General features: G+C 42.1%; 1 protein-coding gene across 1 annotated transcript in view; it reads left to right on the top strand.

Moving 5' to 3' along the window:
- ACVR2A (activin A receptor type 2A) overlaps positions 1–19,148 on the top strand; it is an 83,392-nt gene that overhangs the window by 42,358 nt on the left and 21,886 nt on the right. Inside the window, exons 2-4 of the mRNA XM_006277126.4 lie at positions 3,798–4,005; positions 6,823–6,932; positions 11,712–11,866. Coding sequence (XP_006277188.1) covers positions 3,798–4,005; positions 6,823–6,932; positions 11,712–11,866 — 473 coding nt within the window. The remainder of the gene's footprint in view (positions 1–3,797; positions 4,006–6,822; positions 6,933–11,711; positions 11,867–19,148) is intronic.

The following is a 19,148-nucleotide window of genomic DNA, read 5'->3' as shown; positions in this document are numbered from 1 at the left end:
ACATTGGCTCTTCCTGTTACAAAGGCTCTATTGGATTTGGTCAGTAATATTTAGCATGCATTAAAGGAAGTAAAATTTATTGGGTATTTGTTGAAGCAAATCTTTGCCCAAATTCAATACCAAGCTCTTTAGAGAAGAAAGAGTTGACCACATCAACCTCTAGCTGAGAGCCAAAATGAATAATCAGTTGAATCCCAGAAGTCAGTTCCTCTCTGATTTTACAATTCAGAATTTTAAACTGCTATATTCAGCCTTTGTGTTAGGTTTATTTATGTTAATTACAATAGATTTATGGATTTTGTAGAGAAGTTGGCATAAGAACATAGGAAGGAGCCTGATTTTTCCAATTGCTGAAGGGCATCTAGGGCAAGAATTTCTTTGGGGCATCTAGAACAGGGGCCAGCAAGGTGTGGTCCACAGGCCAGATCCAGCATGTGGAACCTTTGAATCTGGCCTGCAGAGTCCTGGCTTTGGTAGCATCCTATAGTGGAGGACTTTTTGTACTGCACCATAGCCAGATGACAGGGATTTGGGCAAAGGGAAAGCTTTCCACGTGCTGGGCATGCCATAGCTGGGAGGCAGTGACTTCAGCATGGGAGGATTCTGCCTGTACCATGCTGCATTAAGGTGGTGGGGAGAAGTAGTGAAGGCAGCTCAGTCCTAGAGCCAACCTACCTTGGGCCTGAACAGGGTCATCCCAGCCTCCCTCCAAAAACCTTTGCCAACCTGTGATCCAGAGCCTTCTATGATCTTTGTCAACATCTGTGGTCGTGAGACTGGCTTCTTGGCTTTAGAGTCTGGAGGTCTCAGGGGAGAGTCAGACAACATTTTCTATTTTCAGATTCCATTTTGTTTAGTGCAAAGAAAGATTAATCACTTCATACTTTCACAAGATTTGTGTGTCAGTTTGCTTCTTTTGCCCCCCCCACCAAAATCAACCCCAAACAAACAAAACTTAAATACCTCTCAGACTCTAGACATAGAACCAAGCACTTTATTTCATTAAATATTGCAATACTTCTTGGATAGTAATTCCAGCAGAGAGACCCTCTGCAACTTCCAAGTATATCTTATCCTGCATCAACAAGTAAACATGATTGATTGATTGAGACTCATGATTGAACTTTGCTTCCAGAACTGCTCACTTTTGTGAACCATTCCCTTCAAATAATTTAAACTTTTTGGGTGAAGTATCAGACTTTGTTACAAAGTACTGTATGGTCAGATGTTTTAGCTGATTTATTCTTTCTGCATCTCTAACGGACTCAGGGTTTTATTGTAATATTTCTGTCTGAGTATGTTCATGTTGTAATAATGTTGCATGTCTCAGTTTCTGTGATTAGTCTATGAGTGGAGAATTAAGTGTGAATCGACCTCCTGCTAAATCACAGAGCTACTTGTGTGTGGTGGAGGGCTAGGGAAGAGGAGATGGATTTCAGCATAAACAGAGACTTGAATTGACTGACACATCAACAAAGGTGGGATTGCAGGTGACATCCAGGATGGAAATAAACATGACAGTAGATGAAAGAGTGAAGAATACAGGCTGTCTGCTCCGAGACGATAGTCTGATGATGAGACTGACCAGCTGAGTAGCTTTGGGGGTTGTGCCTGGGCAGACAGGAAGGAGAGCAGCTCTCTTTGGGGTGCTCAGGGCTGCGCATGCTAGTTTGGGGACAGAGGGACTGCTTAACTCTTTTGAGAGGGCAGAGAACCTCTGGCTGGGTGGCCTTTGGTTTGCCCCAACAAATGCCTTTATTGAAGGGGAACTGTCTGTTTTGCTGCTTAGAACTTGAGGGGACATTTCTCCCAAACAAGAGGAAGAATTGCTCGCTCGGGAGTGGAACTGGAAGGTAGATCCTTGAGGCCAGGCCCCTGAAAACAGAAGCATGTCAAACGACTTCCAGCCAGGATTTCAGGGAGAGTTGGGGCTTCCCTCCCTCCCTCTCTCCCTCCACCCCTTGCCAACTCCATGCGCTCAAGAAGACATTGCTGGTGTCAGATATCAGGCAAAGGCATGGAGGTCCCAGACAAGCACCCACTGTTGTGGGGCAGAAGGGTGGGGGCATCCATGACAACACTTATTTCCTTTTCTATCTGTCTTAGCCGTTTCTCCATCCTTATTTAGGTAACTTTCCTATGAGAGACTGCTGCAACTAAACATTATGGGTGTCTATACATGTGCTGCGGGTGGGGGAAGGGGCATTTTAATTGGAGCAGCTCCCCGCCAGCTGCTCTAATTAAAACGCCACAGCATCATGTATATTCAGTGTCCCATGTTTCAAAATGGCCGTGGGAGCGCTTTAACTATAGCTCATTCGAGTTTTAGTTAAAGCATCCCCACCTCCATTCTGAAATGTGGGGCCCTAAATACACGTGACAGTGAGGCATACAGGAGCGTTCTAGCTAGATTAATCGAGTCTAGTAATTAATTGATTCTGCTCCAACGCGTTCTAATTAGAATGTGTCAGAGCATGTGTATAGGCACCCTATGTTCTCTCTAAGTAGAAGAAGAGTTTCTGCTATAGTATAGATAGAAATATTTCTATCTTGAAACTTAGCAGTGTTAGTGTTGAGAAACTAAATGGCAGAGAGGGTTTTTAAACCTTTATTTATATATATATATATATATATATATATATATATAAAAGTTAAAAACAAACGGTGAAAGTGCAGAAGCATTTGCCTCTTCCCCCAAGAGGCAGAGCACGAAACACTTGTCAGTAACAAAACATCCATATTAGCAGAGATCAAAACCTTCTTGGGCACACAATGCCTTTCATGGGAGTACACATTGAGGACTATTGGTCCATTTTCCACTTTGAAAAGTGTTCCCTTGATGGCCTAGCACAACACAAAGCAGTCTGCGTTTTGTTGCAAGATGAAGTGTCCAAATTGAAAATGAGACCAATGCCCAGATCAGGAAACAGAAGGTCTGTAGGGCATTTAGAGCCAACCCCTGCAAGCCAGTTTCTGCAGCTCTTCAGGGTTGCTATCTTGACTTGCCCTAGCAGGAGACTGGCTAGGCAGATAATGCTTCCCTGAGTCGCTCAGTGCAGGAGAGAGAAAATGTATGCAGTCTTGAAGTCCCAGTTCAGCATGCTGAAGAGGGTGCTGAGGGCAATAAAGAGTGATCACACCCCTGGGAATACTCCAAGAAGGCATGGAAGATTGTCTTCTCCACCTTGTTATTGTTGCCAACTCTGCTGGGTCTCGGTTATGGACAGGTGTCGGTGGCCAGAGCCCCCTGCAGTAGCCACCACTGAAAGTCAAGAGAAAGAATAGAAGAAAGACGGTGGTATGAAGTTGAATTTATAGTTGCTCTTAACTTCCTTTGATTAATATAAACGAATGGTCTTTATCACAAGCATAAAGAAATGAAATAAAAACAACCTTAAGAATAGGGTAAAATAAACTTATGCTGCTTTAGAATTCCTAAAACTACTATTATTTAACTACACTGATTCAACTTGCCCTTCAGCCATTAACATTTTTGGCTTCTTTTGGGCAGTAAGAAACATTTTCAAAACTTTTCTTTTATTTGCTAACAAATATTCTCTAGCCTTTCTCCCAGTCTTGAGAAGCTATCCATGTCCTGCAGCCTGTATAATTAACTATAACAGAAGGTTTTTATTTTAACAGTTGTTTTGTTTCATCTGGAAGAGCATATCAACTTGAAGTTTAAAAGGAAGAACTTAAAGAAACTGTGAAAAACTGTTCATGCAACTTTTGATTTTCAGTGTTTCACCTCTCAGAATCTTGTGTTTTAATTGTAATTTACTTTTAATCACAAATAGGTGCCATACTAGGAAGATCAGAAACTCAAGAGTGCATCTTCTACAATGCTAATTGGGAAAGAGATAAAACGAATCGCAGTGGTATTGAACCTTGTTACGGTGATAAAGATAAAAGACGACACTGTTTTGCTACATGGAAAAATATTTCTGGATCAATTGAAATTGTGAAACAAGGTTGTTGGCTGGATGATATCAACTGTTATGACCGGTATGTGAATTATTTTTCTATAAATTTAAATTATTTATAATTTTTGCTATGTTGAATATTAATGATAACTAAAAGCTTACCAAAATTCCCCAATGACAGAAATGTTATGAGACAACTGAAAGGATTTTAATCCATAAATAGTTTGAGCCAGAAGATTTTATTTTGTTTGTAGAGTTAGATATCTAAATTAATGTTAAAGGCATCAAAATACTTTTAGTTTTATTTTGAGAGAGGTTGAGTATCTGTAACTCTGACCTAGGTGACCACCTTTGAAGTTCCCATATTCAAACTTCTTTTATTTTTTAGTTATTGGTTGGGACCCAGGCTACATGCCTTTGTGTACAAAGAAACGCATGATAGGCTGTCAAGTCATAAATTGTTCTCATTGTCTTAACTGTATAGTATAGGCTAGATAATTGAAGAAAAGACTTTATTTATTATTCTTTACTAAAACATACTTCTGAAAAATAAAACTCCCAAGATAGTATTATCTTCATATTTTTGAATATTCAACTTTTCTACTAGAAGAGGAAATGCTATTCACTATGATTATCTCTTCTCCTAAGGAAATGTTTCCTGCTTTTTTTGTAGGGCACATTTATTTTAAGATTTGCAAACACTGCTGCTGACAGAGTTGTACAATTCTTCTGATTTTTATTTTTATTTATTTATTTTTGTTCTTCAGAGAAATACCAACACATTTATAATATGGCTTTTCTCAACAAGACTAAAGTATTGCTGTACTGAAAGGAAAAGGAATTTTTAAAGAACCTTTAACTACTAATTTTGTCTAGAAATTGTTTTATAGCCATGGTGGAGGCAGCTAGGTTATGTTCTTTCCTAAGCCATAGCTTAGGTAAAGGAGTTTTACAACAGATTTAAACATTTAGGGTGGGATTTTCGACTCTGCTGCTATTGAAATCCAGCGAGAACATAGACTACAAAATGGATCATTTAGGCAGCTAAGCACTAATGGGAAACTAATGACAGGATTTTCAAGAAATGTGAGAAAATATTTGGAAGGCAAGGAGGTCAAGAGAACAGGTGGGAGCAGTGAGAAAAGGTTGAAAAAGAAGAACCAAGATTTATTTACACACAAACTTATATCAGTTCTGTTAAATTGGTGGAAAGTGTGTGGTCTTATTTGGTGTAAAGTTTAATTTTGGTTGCAGTTGAACTGAATTATTTCTAACATGCTTCAAGAAATATGTAGAAGCAAAAGAGAATGCCGGTTTTGGAACATGAAATGCCCAACATTTATTGAATGAAAAATAAGATAGGCAGGCTTAAATATTAGAAAACTTCATACTTCTGTTCTTCAATAACTATAACTTATGGAAATGAATTGATCATTGTTTGGCATCCTTTTATAAGCAAGTTTGTTCATAAGTATGATATTTTGCCAGGGCTGTCTGTTACATACAATTTAAGATATGAAGTTGTATAGCCATGTGCTAAATTTAGAGTTTGTGGTAAAACAAAGTATAATTAATGGCAGAGGTATAAGAATATTGATGTGTGAATGCGTTATGGAAGTAACTGTAAATTGCAGTTGTTATAATAGGTTCAAAAACTGTCCTTGACTGCAAAGACAAATATAACATTTTAAAACGCTTCAACTTTTATAAACGAGGTAATCCTCATCTCTTTCTGCAAGAAGTTCAGACTGCTCCTTTACTCCAGCAGGTCAAATGTATAGCCTGTGGGCTGGACCTAGCTCATGGAGTCTGTTAATCTGGTTTACTGGGATACCAGCATACCACCAAAAGTTGTGGGGAGTGGCTTGCTGAAGAATCTGGGGCTTTTGGGCCCCAGGAGACATGGAGATCAGCAGACAGAAGTGTGAGTTAAGGTTGATTTCAGCCCTGGTTGCCTTCCAGGTGCTCTGCTTGTTACCACTGCTTTGGCTCTTATCTCCTCAGCTGTTGGCCCCATTTTTGCCCTATGCTGGAGTTGCCACGTAAATTGTGCTGGAGCTAGAGCTACAGCAGTGGCACAGGGTATGCAGCAGCTCCATCTCTGGCACCAGGCATGTAGCAGGAGTTGGGTGTGCCTCGGTTTGGAGCCAGAGCTGCTCCTGCTGTGTCCCCTGGGGCTGGAACCACCCAGTGACCTGGGCTGGATCCAGCCTGTAAGGAGCCCTACCATGCAGATCCAGCCCAAGTCACCATGCAAGTTTGACACTCTTGCTTTTACACTTTTGCTTCTTTAGTGAAGACATCTACTGTTGCCTTGCCTTGCCTCTCCTAAAATTTATTTCAGAAGGTTTTTGTGACTTCTCTTCACCAATTAATACTATTCTGTCTCGTGAGCTATTGTTGTTAGTGGAATAATCCCTAACTTTGGACATTGGCCCTAACTATTTGACTCAATAGATTTTTTCTACACTGTCTCCTATGAAGAATGTTTCCATTCTCTACAGAATTGTACTGAGGTTTTAGTGGGTGAACTCAAGTAATTCTTGCTAAAAAGTTGTTTATTATGTCTCATTTAAATGTGGGTTCATGGCTCATTAGCAAAATGTTTAAGATGTTTTAGAAATTTCTTGGGTCTCTAGTCTCAACCTTAAAAAGGGAAAAATGCTTGCATCTTCTATTAGAAAAGTTACAGTAAAATAACACTGATTAAAAGGAAATGTATTATTGAACTATGGTTTCTCTTAAGCAGAGATTTATCTCCGGATATCATGCCGTTCTGGATTACTGTCTTACATTTGCTAAAGTGCACTTTCAAGTTTAAAATTTTTATTCTTGCTCTGGTTAAAAACAAAAGTCAGTTTAAAATTAATAAAATCTACTTTCTGGTGATCTCTTACAGGAATGATTGTATAGAAAAGAAAGACAGTCCTGAAGTGTTTTTCTGTTGCTGTGAAGGCAACATGTGTAATGAACGTTTTTTCTATTTTCCAGAAATGGAGGTCACGCAACGTAAGTTTGATATTTTAAAGAAACTGTTCTGCAAAGTTTGTAAAACTATAATTTTTGTAAGTTTTAAGAGGGGAGACTTTTCTAAAACGTTTGCTAGGTCAGCGTTTCTCAACCCGTGGGTCACGACCCAAAAGTGGGTTGCAAGAATAGATGAAAGGGTTTCAACGCACCCATCCCCTGCCCACACACTAGTGGGCTGTGGGCAGCAGGTCAGAAGTGAGAGGCACTGGGTCGGGACAAGCCATCAATGTTTACAAATGGTCCCTGGTACAAAAAAGGTTGAGAACCACTCCTCTAGATAACTTCTGTAAACAGGTAAGTTACTTTACTAGAATAGCAGTTGTATTTTAGTTCAAATTAATTATGAAAACAGCCAATTTGATATTCAGCTTAAATGGAAAGTCTGTGTTTCAGAACAAAGCCATTTAAAATGATATAAGCACTCTAAACTATTAAAAGGCATTTACCTATGTCATCCTGTTTAGCAAAGATGTCATCAAGAAGGCTAAATAGAAGTAATGAGGTTTTTTTGTTTTTGAAAATATAAGCCAAATCATGGAATTCTAGGGCATCTATACATATGCTCGGGGTGGGGAGGGGGAAGGAGGTGGGAGGGCAGGCGATTTGATTAGAGTGGCTTTGAGAGCTGCTTCAATTAAAGCATCTACAGCATCACGTGTATTCAGCATCCCATGCTTCAAAATGGCAGTGGGGGTGTGCTAACTAAAGCCCATTTGAAAAGCTTTAGTTAAAGTGCCCTGGCGCCGTTTTGAAATGTGGGGATACTGAATACATGTGAAGTGGAGGCTTCTGGAGCACACTAATTAGCATGCTCCAGCAGACTTGATTAATTGAGTCTGCTCCATGTGCTAATTAGCAGGTATTGGAGCAGAGGTTCATCACGTTTATAGGTGAAAAGTTAGGGTTGGAAGGGATGTCAGGACTAGTCCAACCCCTTGCTTAAAGCAGGACCATCCCCTAACTATATCATCCCAGGCAAGACTGTCTAGCTGGGACTCCACAGCCTCTCTGGGTAATCTGTTCCAGTCCTTTACTACCCTCCTAGTGAGAGAGGTTGTCTTAATATCCAACCTAAACTTCCCTTGCTGCAACTTGAGACTGTTGCTCCTTGTTCTGTCACTTGCCATCACTGAAAACAGCTCCATCCTCTTTGGAACCACCTTTCAGGTAGTTGAAGGCTGCTATTAAATCCCCCTCAGTCTTCTCTTCTCCAGACTAAGCTCAGTTCCCTCAGCCTCTCCTCAGAAGCCATGTGCCTCAGCTCCCTAACCATTTTCATTGCCCTCTGCTAGACTCTCCAGTTTTTCCACATCCTCTCTGAAGTGGGGGGCTGAAAACTGGACACAGTAATCCAGATGTGGCCTCACCAGTGCCGAATGGAGGGGAAAAAAATCATCTCCCCCCCCCCCCCATCTCTGCTGGCAATGCTTCTACTAATGCAGCTCCGTATATCATTAGCCTTTTTTGCAACAAAGGCACACTGTTGGCTCATATTCAACTTATTCTCCACTGCAACCCCTAGGTCCTTTTCTGCAGAGCTGCTGCTTAGCAGTCAGTTCCCAGCCTGTACTGGTGCATGGGATTGTTCCATCCTACGTGCACTTGTCCTTATTGTCCTTGCTGAACCTCATGAAATTTCTTCTGGTCCAATCCTCCAATTTGTTCAGGTCTCTTTGAATCCTAGCCCTACCCTCCAGAGTTTATCTACTGCTCCACCACCCCACTTGGATTCATCTGCAAATGTGCTGAGGGTGCACTCTATCCCATCTTTCAGGTTGTTGATGAAGATATTGAACAAAACTGGCCCTAGGACTGGCACTCCACTTTGTACCGGCTGCCAACTAGACATCAAGCCATTAATTACTACCCTCTGAGCCAGATAATCCAGCCACTTTTCTGTTCACCTTACAGTCTATTCATCCAGCCAATATTTCCTTATCTTGCTTGTGCTGTTGTTGTGGGAGACTGTATCAGGAGCCTTGGTATCAGGAGTCAAGGTATATTATGTCCACAGAGCCAGTCATCTTGTCATAGAAGGCAATAAGGTTGGTCAGGCATGATTTGCTCTTGGTGAATCCATGCTGACTGTTCCTAATCACCACCTTCTCCTCTAAGTGCTTAGAAATAGATTCCTTGAGGACCTGCTCCATGACTTTTCCAGGGACTGAAGTGAGGCTGGCTGGTCTGTAGTTTCCCAGATCATCCTCCTTCTATTTCTTAAAAATGGGCACTATAGTTGCCCTTTTCCAATCATCCAGGACCTCTCCCGATCATCACAACTTTGCAGAACCCCTGGCCATTTTCTTTGAAATCACAGTGGCCAGCTCTCTCAGTACCCTCGGGTGCATTATGTCCAGTCCTATGGACTTGTACACGTCCAGCTTTTCTAAATAGTCCCTAACCTGTTCTTTCACCACTGTTAGCTGTTTACCTCCTCCCCAGACTGCTGCCAGGTACAGTAGTTTGGGAGCTGACCTTGCTTGTGGAGGCTGAGGTGAAAAAGGCATTGAGTATTTCAGTGTTTTCTGCATCATCTGTGCCTAGGTTGCCTCCCCCATTCAGTAAGGGACCCACACTTTCCCTGATCTTCCTCTTGTTGCTGACATACTTATAGAAACCCTTCTTGTTACTGCTAACATCCTTTGCTAGCTGCAATTCCAGTTGTGCTTTAGTTTGCCTGATTTCATCATTGCATGCCCAACCAGTACTCCAAGTTTCTACTTCTGGGCAAACTCCATAGTGAACTCCCCCTTGCTCAGGACTCTAGTTAGGCAAGGGACTTAATCATTGGTTAAACTCTTGAGTTTTAGCTACTTACACTAAAAGTATGTAGCTTAACTACTTGTGATTACAGAAAGCCTTACTTTAAAGGCTTGTCTTCAAAGAGGAGTGTGGCAAACTGATCAGGAAACTGCTTGCAAACTCGCCTATTTGGTGTCCCTTTTAGCTTGGTCCCAGGCTGCTCCTGGAGTCTCCTTTTATACTCTGCTGGCCCTGGCTGTGCCTCTTAATTAAGGTAGACACAGGCAGCAATCACCTCTACAGCATCCACATCAATCATGCAGCTAGCAGCACCCCCAATTGCTCAGAGCACATGGCCAGGCACACAGCCCACCAAACAAACACTCAGCAAGCCAACACACAGGTAGTGCTGGCTGACTTACCTTGCCAGAGCAGGATCTGGTGCTTGGTGCCTGGCTTCTCCTCCTCTTCCTCTTCCTTCTGTTGCTCCCAGTGAACTGCTTGCAAACTTGCCTGTTTGCTGTCCTTGTCCACTCACTCCTTGATTGCTTGGAGAGTCTCCTTTTTATATCCTTAAATAAAAAATCTTATCTTGAATGTAAGGACATACATTGGTAAGGTATGAATGAATAACTATAAGACATAGCACCCATATGTGTATTGTGTATGAATGATCTCAAGGTCTTGTTCAATAGTCAGGTTAATTTTAAGTTAAGTGCACAAACGGTCCCTTACAGCTATATTTTATAATAGGGCTTTTCCCTTTTTAAAATGAATTGACACAATATAAGCTGAAAAGAGGAAAAAAGTTTAATGGGAAACTTCCATTTGTTAAATTGGTTTTAGTCTGAATCAGATCAAAACCAAAAACTTTGACATTTCCTGAAAGCCAGAATTCCAAGAAAAATGAGACATTTCCCAAATTAGTTCCTTCCTCTGAAGCTTCAACTCTTCAACAAAATTAATGTTTTTGTCAGTTTTACCCCTGCTATTAGCAAAGGATGGCATAGGAGTCATGTTGTAGCTGTGGTGGTTCAGAAATTGCGCTAGAGGCAAGGATTTGTTAGGGTGATATCTTTTACTGGACCGACTATGTAGTTGGTATAAAGTTAGATATGCTTTCGAATGTGAGAAATTCTTTGTCAGGTCTAGTAAAAGATCATTTACACCTAGCACTTGTGGGACTTCCACAGTTTGGGCTTTCTGGCTGCTCCACTGTGCTGATTGCCTCTGAGCCTGATGACTGAGGCCATCCCTAGTGTTTCAAGGTCCAGCCACCGTTCTCAGGAATTGCAGGCTTCCTGCTGCTAAACTGGGAGTGAAGCCAAAATGAGAGGGACTCGTAACTGAACAGCTGTTAAACTCTTGCTAAACTGTCCTTCTCTAAGACCCATGGCTCTGGGGCAGTTTCATCAGGAAGATTAAGGCTGAGACCCCCACAACTTTAAGGGCTTCCAGCTTTAAGTTAGACCTGCTCAGTGGACTTGGCTAGGGACCTCAGAGCTTTCAGGCTTCAGTGCTCAGAGCCAGGCCTCAGGAATTTAGGCAGGGTTCATGGGACCCTGCCTTGGATTCTGCAAAAATTTATTAACCTAGAAATGTTTGAAATGAAATATTTCAGGCTTAAAGGAACAGGCTTTTCCATTGCAAGTTTGTTTCGACAGACTTTTAACTAGCCCTACTTTACAGAAAGTGCCTCACAGTATATTTTCCAAAGGTTCAACTTTGGAATAATCCACCATCTCAAAAGTGACAAAGGGATTTTGATGCATACATCCTTTCAGGAAAACTTGTTCTCTTAAAATCCTTCTATGCTTTTGAAAATCTCTTCTATATCTGGTTATTAAAGTATGTTATATTTAACTGAATTCTGCCACTCAGTTTTGGTAGTTGAAATTGACGCTCTTACTTTTACTTTTTAAATTCTCTTAATTCTGTTTAAGTCTTGGATGGTCTTTTTCTGCTTTGTTAAAGTCTCCATCATAAAAGATTAATTGTAACTATTTTTTTCTTCAGCCACTTCCAATCCTGTTACACCTAAGCCACCTTTGTTCAATACCTTGCTTTACTCATTGGTGCCTATAATGGGAATTGCAGTGATCGTACTCTTTTCATTTTGGATGTATAGGCATCACAAACTAGCATATCCTCCAGTACTTGTACCAACCCAAGTAAGTGGTTATATTATTTTGAATGATCAATTTTAAAACAATGTAGCAAGAAAGAGAGAGAAAGGAAGGTTGTATATTAAGTCATGTGGCCAAAGGCTGTGTTTGTCTTTCTTTTTATAAAGGTATGGATGTTTGTTTTTTTTTGTTAACACTTATTCAGGTAAAGGGATATGGTTCAGGCAAGTATTGGTGATTGTAGGCTCTCAGAATAAACTCCTTCAAAATAATAAATATGTGGTCAGGATTCAGATAATCTTTTAGTATTTTTTACAAAGCTTCTGTGTTTGCTTTAAATAAAGTTGCAAGATAAATAATTTGGGTAAAACTTAAATCTGTTGTACATAGTAGAGGCTTAATATGGGACAATAATGGGAAAATAAATACAGTAACTGTTATTAATGGGACTGAGCAGGTGCTTACCAGTCTGAAAAAGTTATAAAGATTTGGGCCTATATAATTAAACATAGCTTAAAATTAAAATGAAGGAAATGTGCTAGTGCAGGCCTATTTAGTGTTTTAGCACAGGATAAAATATTGGTCACTAGCAGAAACAGGTTATTTTTTTAAACTTGGGAATAAGCATAGCCAGCAGTTTTTATAAAGAATCAAAAATTTCTAATTGAAGCACAGTCATTGCGTTGTGTTTGTTAGTTTGAGCTATTTAGGGTTGTGATTGTTCTTCCTCCCCCTTTTCTTGTGTTTTTGGTTAAACCGTTGTCTCAAATTAATCCACATCCAAAGTGTGTGAGGATCATGATTTTGGACTATAAATTGCTTTGGAGCAAAGCTGTTTCTTTTTTTCTAAACTGTGTGTGTGTATAGCTCGGGGCGGGCAATTTATTTCAGGCGGAGGGCTGCTTACCCAGTTTTGACAGGCTGCCGAGGGTCACATGGGTAGCCTCACCCCTCGACAGGTGCCCTGCCTCCTGGTCACCATCTTGGGACCAATGTCCCAATGTCTTCGGAACCAATGTCCCAGGGCCAGCACCAGGAGGGCCCAAAGCGGGGCACAGGCTGGCAGGGATCTGTGGAGCCAGGCTGGGCTGCACCAGCAGGGAGAGGGGGGAGCTGGCCTGGCTCCATAGAGCCCCTGTGAACTGGGACCCCGCGCTCCTGCCACCCTGCTCTGGCCCCTGCCGGCACTGGCCCTGGGACACCAGTGCAGGCCCCATGCTCCCATTGGATCCCCGCCCACTCACTCCCAATGCCCCCCAACCCTGCAGTACAGGCGGGGGGCAGCGCATAGCCCTGACTGCCTGCTCGCCGTCAGGGAAGAAGCTGGTGCTGAGTGTGGGGAAAAGCGGCCCCTCGCCTGCCCCATGGCCAGCGCTTCCTGCTGCAGCCGCTCGCAGCCCACGCTGGGCTGTCTGGAGCAGGCACAGGCAGCCCCATGCGGGCTGCAAATGGCTACAGGGCGGGGCACTGGCCACAGGGCGAGCTAGGGGCCACTTTTCCCCGCACTCAGCACCAGCTTGTAATCCGGCCCTGCTGTCAGCCTGGGCTCCACCAGCTCTGGGCTTGCCCGTCAGGGCTGGGTGTGGAGACAGCAGCTGCAGCCCCCCTGCTTGCCACGTCAGGCAGTGTTGGCTGCTGCTGCCTGCCCGCAGCTTGCACGCTTGGCAGCCCATAGGTGGCAGTGGCAAATACTGCCCGGCGTGGCAAGGTTGTGGGGGGGGGGGCCTGCAGCTGCTGTCTCCATGCGCAGCCCTGACAGACGAGCCCGGAGCCATGCAGGGCCCAGGCTGGTAGCGGGGCTGGGTTACAAGGTGGTACTGGGGCGGGGGAGCGGCCCCTCGCCTGCCCCATGGCCGGCATTCCCTGCTGCAGCCACTCACAGCCTGTGCGGGCCTGTCCGGAGCAGGCACAGGCAGCCCCACGTAGGCTGCGAGTGTCTGCAGCACGGGATGCTGGCCATGGAGTGGGCAAGGGGCCACTTTTCCCCACCGTGCTCAGCTTTTCTGCGGGCAACTTTTTCCCCAGGCTCCTTCCCTGCCTGGGGACCTCCCTGCCTTTCCCCCCCTTCCCCCTTACCTGCGGTTCCAGCAAGGGGCAGCCATGTGGGCCCAGGCCAGAAGCCCCTGCTGGGCTTTTGGCTGAGGGGGTGGGGCCGGGCAGGCCCTGCTGTTGTGGGAGCCCGCCGGGCTTCCCCTGGGTCCTACTGCCCTTGGTTCCTGTCATTTTTGACAGGAACCAAAGACAGAAAAATATTAATTTTCTACATTTTTTTTGCCCCGTGGGCCTGATGCTGCCCACCCCTGGTATAGCTGCTAGCTTGTCATGACCTTAATTTCCAGTTGGCCCTATAGAGGGCACTAACATTAATAAAAGGTTTTAATTTTTTGTCCTTTGCTACATATGAAGGGGACATTTGACATTGGATGTCCATTGAGCATTATAATATGAAAGATAGTCCGTGCCTCAAGGAGTTGATAATCTAAATAGAGAAGGCAGATAAAGTCTAGTAATAGAAATAGAGGGAGGTGAAGTGACTTGCTAAAGGTCACATAGTAGCTCACTTCCCCTACAGTAACATTAATAATTTATCACATTTTAAATGCTCTATTTGTTTGCTAGGAACCAGTAAAAAGAATTTATACCCCATCTTCAACCATACTTCTGTTATTGTTTACTTCTGTCTAATTCTACTGATACCAGTACTGGGGGTCCATGTACAGAAACAGCCTGTTTTTGTTACGTTAATAATAAAATGGGGAAAAAACAGTACTTGTTAAATGGAAAAGGATATGTTTAGAAGGGGAGAGAAAAGACCATTGCAAACAACTTTTGGCAGGGGAGAAAAGCTGAGGGTGTAACCTACTGCTGCTTTTGACTCAATGCTGCAGTTATATCTGTTCTGAAAAATCTTAGTGTCCTCAGGGTCAGGGGGGGTCTACACAAGCTTAAAGAAGTTTGTTTTAGCTGTAATAAAAACACAATGTATGTTTGTTCATGTTGTTATAACATCTGTTTTCAGTATGTATGATGCCTAGCTACTTTATGGAAAAAATTGACAAAGGTGAAATTCTTAGAAGAATGAAGTAAATATTTTATCAAAACTATGCATTTCAGAATTAAATTTTCCTCATTGATCTGTAGCAGCTTAATAAAGAATATATGCTGGATATTGTCCATGATGACAGAGACCAGAGTCAATGCCTATAAACAGTGAGAAACTAGTAACTAGAGTTCTGTTCTCTTATTTAGAATATAAACTCTTTGTTGCATGGGTTGTCTTTTTGTACCAAACTGGACATGCCCTAAATTTGTAATAAAGAGGGCAATAACCATTTTTCTTAGATCATTTTGACTGCAAAATCTCATGAAAATAAAATGTATTGTGAGTATTCTGGAATTGGATTGGACTTCAGTTTTGGCAAGAATTATCGGTAGATTTGGAGCTATGCAAAGTTAGGGAGGAGAGGGAGGGCACGGAGGCTGGTCAAAATAAATAACTTATCATCAAGGGTAAAAATATATACAATCATAGAACTTTAAAACTAGGCTGTGATTTACATTGGCTTGGAGGAAAACTGTTTACTTACCTAGAGAGACTGGTAAAAATTGGAAGGTCAAGTATGTTATGTGGCAGACGTAGCCTAGGACAAAGGGAACCGTAAGCAGTTGGCTTTTCAGAGGCAGCAGAAGTCTGAAGCAATATGTTGATACTTAGTTAATATTTTCCCCTTTACCATAGGTCTCTGCCAGAAATAAAGTTATGGTGTGGCTGCTTTTAATGGAGGTTTTAGGATGTAGCAAAAAATAAATTTTGAAAAGAACAAATGGGAGTTGAAAGAAATAATTTTGAAGCTAGAAGGTGGGAAAACAAGACTGAGATACTTGCTAAGATACAATATAGAGAACACGACAGGGAAGGAGAAGTTTTATAGGAGTTTTGAAGGTGACAAAAAGAAACAAACTTAAAAAGCAGACTAGGAGGAGACACCCATGATTAGTTTTAAGAAAAAGTTGTGAAATGGAGAGAAAAAAACCCTGTATTTAAAAAACAAAAAATAGTGTAATGATGTTTTACAACCAGCTCTTGTGTCCTGTGAATAATTGGCATGGCTTTGGCAGCCCAACTATTTTTCTTCCTCCCTAGTAGGCCTGACTCAGTTCATTGACATTTTCATTATGTGTAGTTGTGTGTGTGTGGGACTAGATGTAAGGCTGCATGGGTGATGTTACCTTTACATTTCCAAATGTATGTATAAATTGCAGAGATATGGAAATGTAAGCAACCAGTCTTGTTTGATATGGTTCTTTATTTATGGAAATCAGTTGAAATGCTTTCTGGTTCCTTGATTTTGGTTTTATTAATTTATTCCCTTTTGTATTAATGTCTTCTGAATTTAAATTTGAAACTAGAAGGGGGAATGAAGAGTGATGTACTTGCTGTAAAACTCTTTGCCTGTGTTTGAGCTGCTAACTCTTAGAATTACTTTTATGTGGAACTAATATGTAACTCAATCTTTCTCCAATATAACTTGGAGAAATACCAAAATACAAACTATAATATATTATTGCTTGATTTTGCTCTATTATTTTTATGCCTTAACTTTTAACTTGTCCATATTTCAAACAATAGCATCTTCGCATCTTAACTCTCTGATTTACTCAAGTCTGTGCCTTTTCATTCTTGAGCGTAGATTTTGTTTAATTCTTGTGAAGAAACCAATATTTTTAAAGGGTTGGTGTACTGTTTTTACTTCTGGCTGTGCTATTACGTAGTTAATTATTATATTGACTGCAAATACTTGCTCAAAATCAGTAGAAATGTTATTGCTGTTTTGAGTTTTAATATCAGTTGATTTTTTTTTTTTTAATTCATTAAAATGCGGTAGGTGTCTTTAGTCCTGGTGAAAATAACCAGGTTACGGCTTTGGAGAATGAAGTTCTTGATCTATAGGGTAAGGTGTAGCAAAGGCAACAGTAGTTAAGCTTTTCTCACGCTACCCAACTAATCCCTGTGTTCTTGGGGGAAATCACCTCAGTGAATAATAATGTAGCTCAGTGAAAAGGTTTGATCTCCTTTATTCAGCGTTTGTAGCTTCTGTTGTTAAGGATGTTCGGTAATGAAGATTGTGGCTGTGGCACTCTCACAGCCCTGCAGTGGATCCAAATATAATCCGTTTTATAGTTTATTTTTTGCACTAATTCAGACAGATAGTTATAGCTATAGTCCTTTCCTACCTTAAGTATAGAAGGAGAAAAGCACTTGACATTTTTGTTGTTATGCCCACAATGTGAATCTCCATCTTAAAGCAATGTGTTTATTGCATCAGTTCAAGATAGTATCTCCTTAAGAAGGTAAAGGTATTTTATCTTAAAATATATTCCATTTCAGAAAATGAATTAAGGGGTAAAAAATACCAGGTCAGATCACTGCATATAGATGCAGTATTGTATTGACAAGTAGGATCAGCTAGAAGGATTTCTGAGTATAGCAAGAGAAGTAGTTGAAGAGTTCAGGCCAGCAGGACGTGTGGAATGTTGGTGGTGCTGCAGTCGGATTAAATCAGTTTACGTTAAATTATAGTATAACAGCCAAATAATAACAAATGACACACACTCTTAAGCTGGGATAACTTCATCCAATCTGGCGGAATGTTACCACTAGAATTGGGTCAAATACTCTGGCGGAATGTTACCACTAGAATTGGGTCAAATACTGCTGGTGAAAGTTGCACTGTTAGGTTTCACCTGTCCATGTCTATTCTGGGAAGCTTGTTTGCTAAAGTCCAGATCGCAGTTACCTCTTCCCCTAGCCTAGCAACAAGGTATAGTCATAACAGCCAACTGTGTGAGCTACCCTTTTATAGATCCCTGCCTGTTGATTCCTAATTCTAGTGTAACTTACATATTGATGTAAGTTACATTGCAGTATGCTTTCATTTTTATATTACTTTAAATTCTACATTAAATTGTGATACTTTGAGTATTGAATTAGCTTAATTCAGTGTGATTCAGAGTAGGTTTCTTTTTGATTTTATGGACAGGCCAAAGTGAGGCCCTTTGAGAAGAAGGGTGTAAGACAGGAATGGGCAAATACTTTAGGTGGAGGGCTGCTTAATGAGGTTTCATGAGCTTTTGAGGACCACATGGGTAGCCCTGCACCTGGACAGTTGCCTCACCCCCCTGGTTGCCATCTTAGGACTGAAAGTCCCACCCCTAACCCCTGACCTTTACCACAGGAAGTCCCTCCCCTTGCTCCCCTGGAAATGCTCCTTTTGGGAGGGGAGGTTGCCATCTTAGAACCAGAAAAAAACTAAACCATACACTAATCAAAACTAATCATACACCTGGACCTGTGTGACTGGGCAGGGAAAGTAGCCGACTCCAGTACATGGGACTCCCCTCCTGCGCCGTGCAATTGCGGGGGCTGCATGTGTGCAGCAGGGAGTGCTGGCAATAGAGACAGCCTGGTGGGGGCTTCATCCCTTGTCCCCATGTGCAGCAGTGGCTGGAGCCATGCGCTGCCAGGCATGAGCACCCCCGCCTGCTGCTGCTGCTCCTGCTACCACTGCCTGCTGGGGCTGTGCACCAGGGGAGGAGTATGGGGTATTCCCCTCACACCCACACTCTGCCCACCTGAGCTCCACATTGCCGCCACCCCCCAGGAATAGGCTCCATGCTGCAGCTCCCCGTTGCTGCCAAGCTGCAGCTCTGTTTCCCTACCTGCTTCCCGTAGCAACCAGGATGATGATGGGGGAGCCAAGCAACTCCCCAGCGGCAGCAGCAGCTCCGCTTGGAAGCTTCATGTTGGCTTGGCAGGGCCCTTCCACCCAGGAGGGTGGGAGTGAGGAGCAATAGGGTATGTTGGGGGCATGTGTATACGTGGGTGCCTTGTTCTCACCCTCATAGACGGAAGGGCTGGGCAGGGTACAGTTGGTGGGTGCCCGCAGGCCGAATTCCAAGAAGAATAGGAATGTGTTTGCATGTTGTTTAGCTGACTCTAGACAATAGTTTTAGTCTCTCATTTTCATGTACATTAAATCTAAACATACAAATTTTAAAACTGGCAAAAACATATGTGGCTGTTAACTAGTGTGTTTAGCTTACCTCCAGGGACCTTATTGAAGCTTGTGTTCTGAAGTTTATGCTGAGCTACAGATAGTCTTCTTCCCTTAGAGTTTCTAATTTTATCATACCTGTTAGACTGATACTGCTGTTAATGTCTACTACAGAATCTTTGTTTTTGGCTTAGATGGGATGAGGGACACTATGGTATGTGTTTGTGTTTGATTCAGATAATTACAGTAATTTAATGGTGAAGTCCTTTTAA

Source organism: Alligator mississippiensis, chromosome 4 (genome assembly GCF_030867095.1).
Source record: "Alligator mississippiensis isolate rAllMis1 chromosome 4, rAllMis1, whole genome shotgun sequence".
NCBI lineage: Eukaryota > Metazoa > Chordata > Crocodylia > Alligatoridae > Alligator > Alligator mississippiensis.
This window is presented reverse-complemented; position numbering and strand designations above follow the sequence as displayed.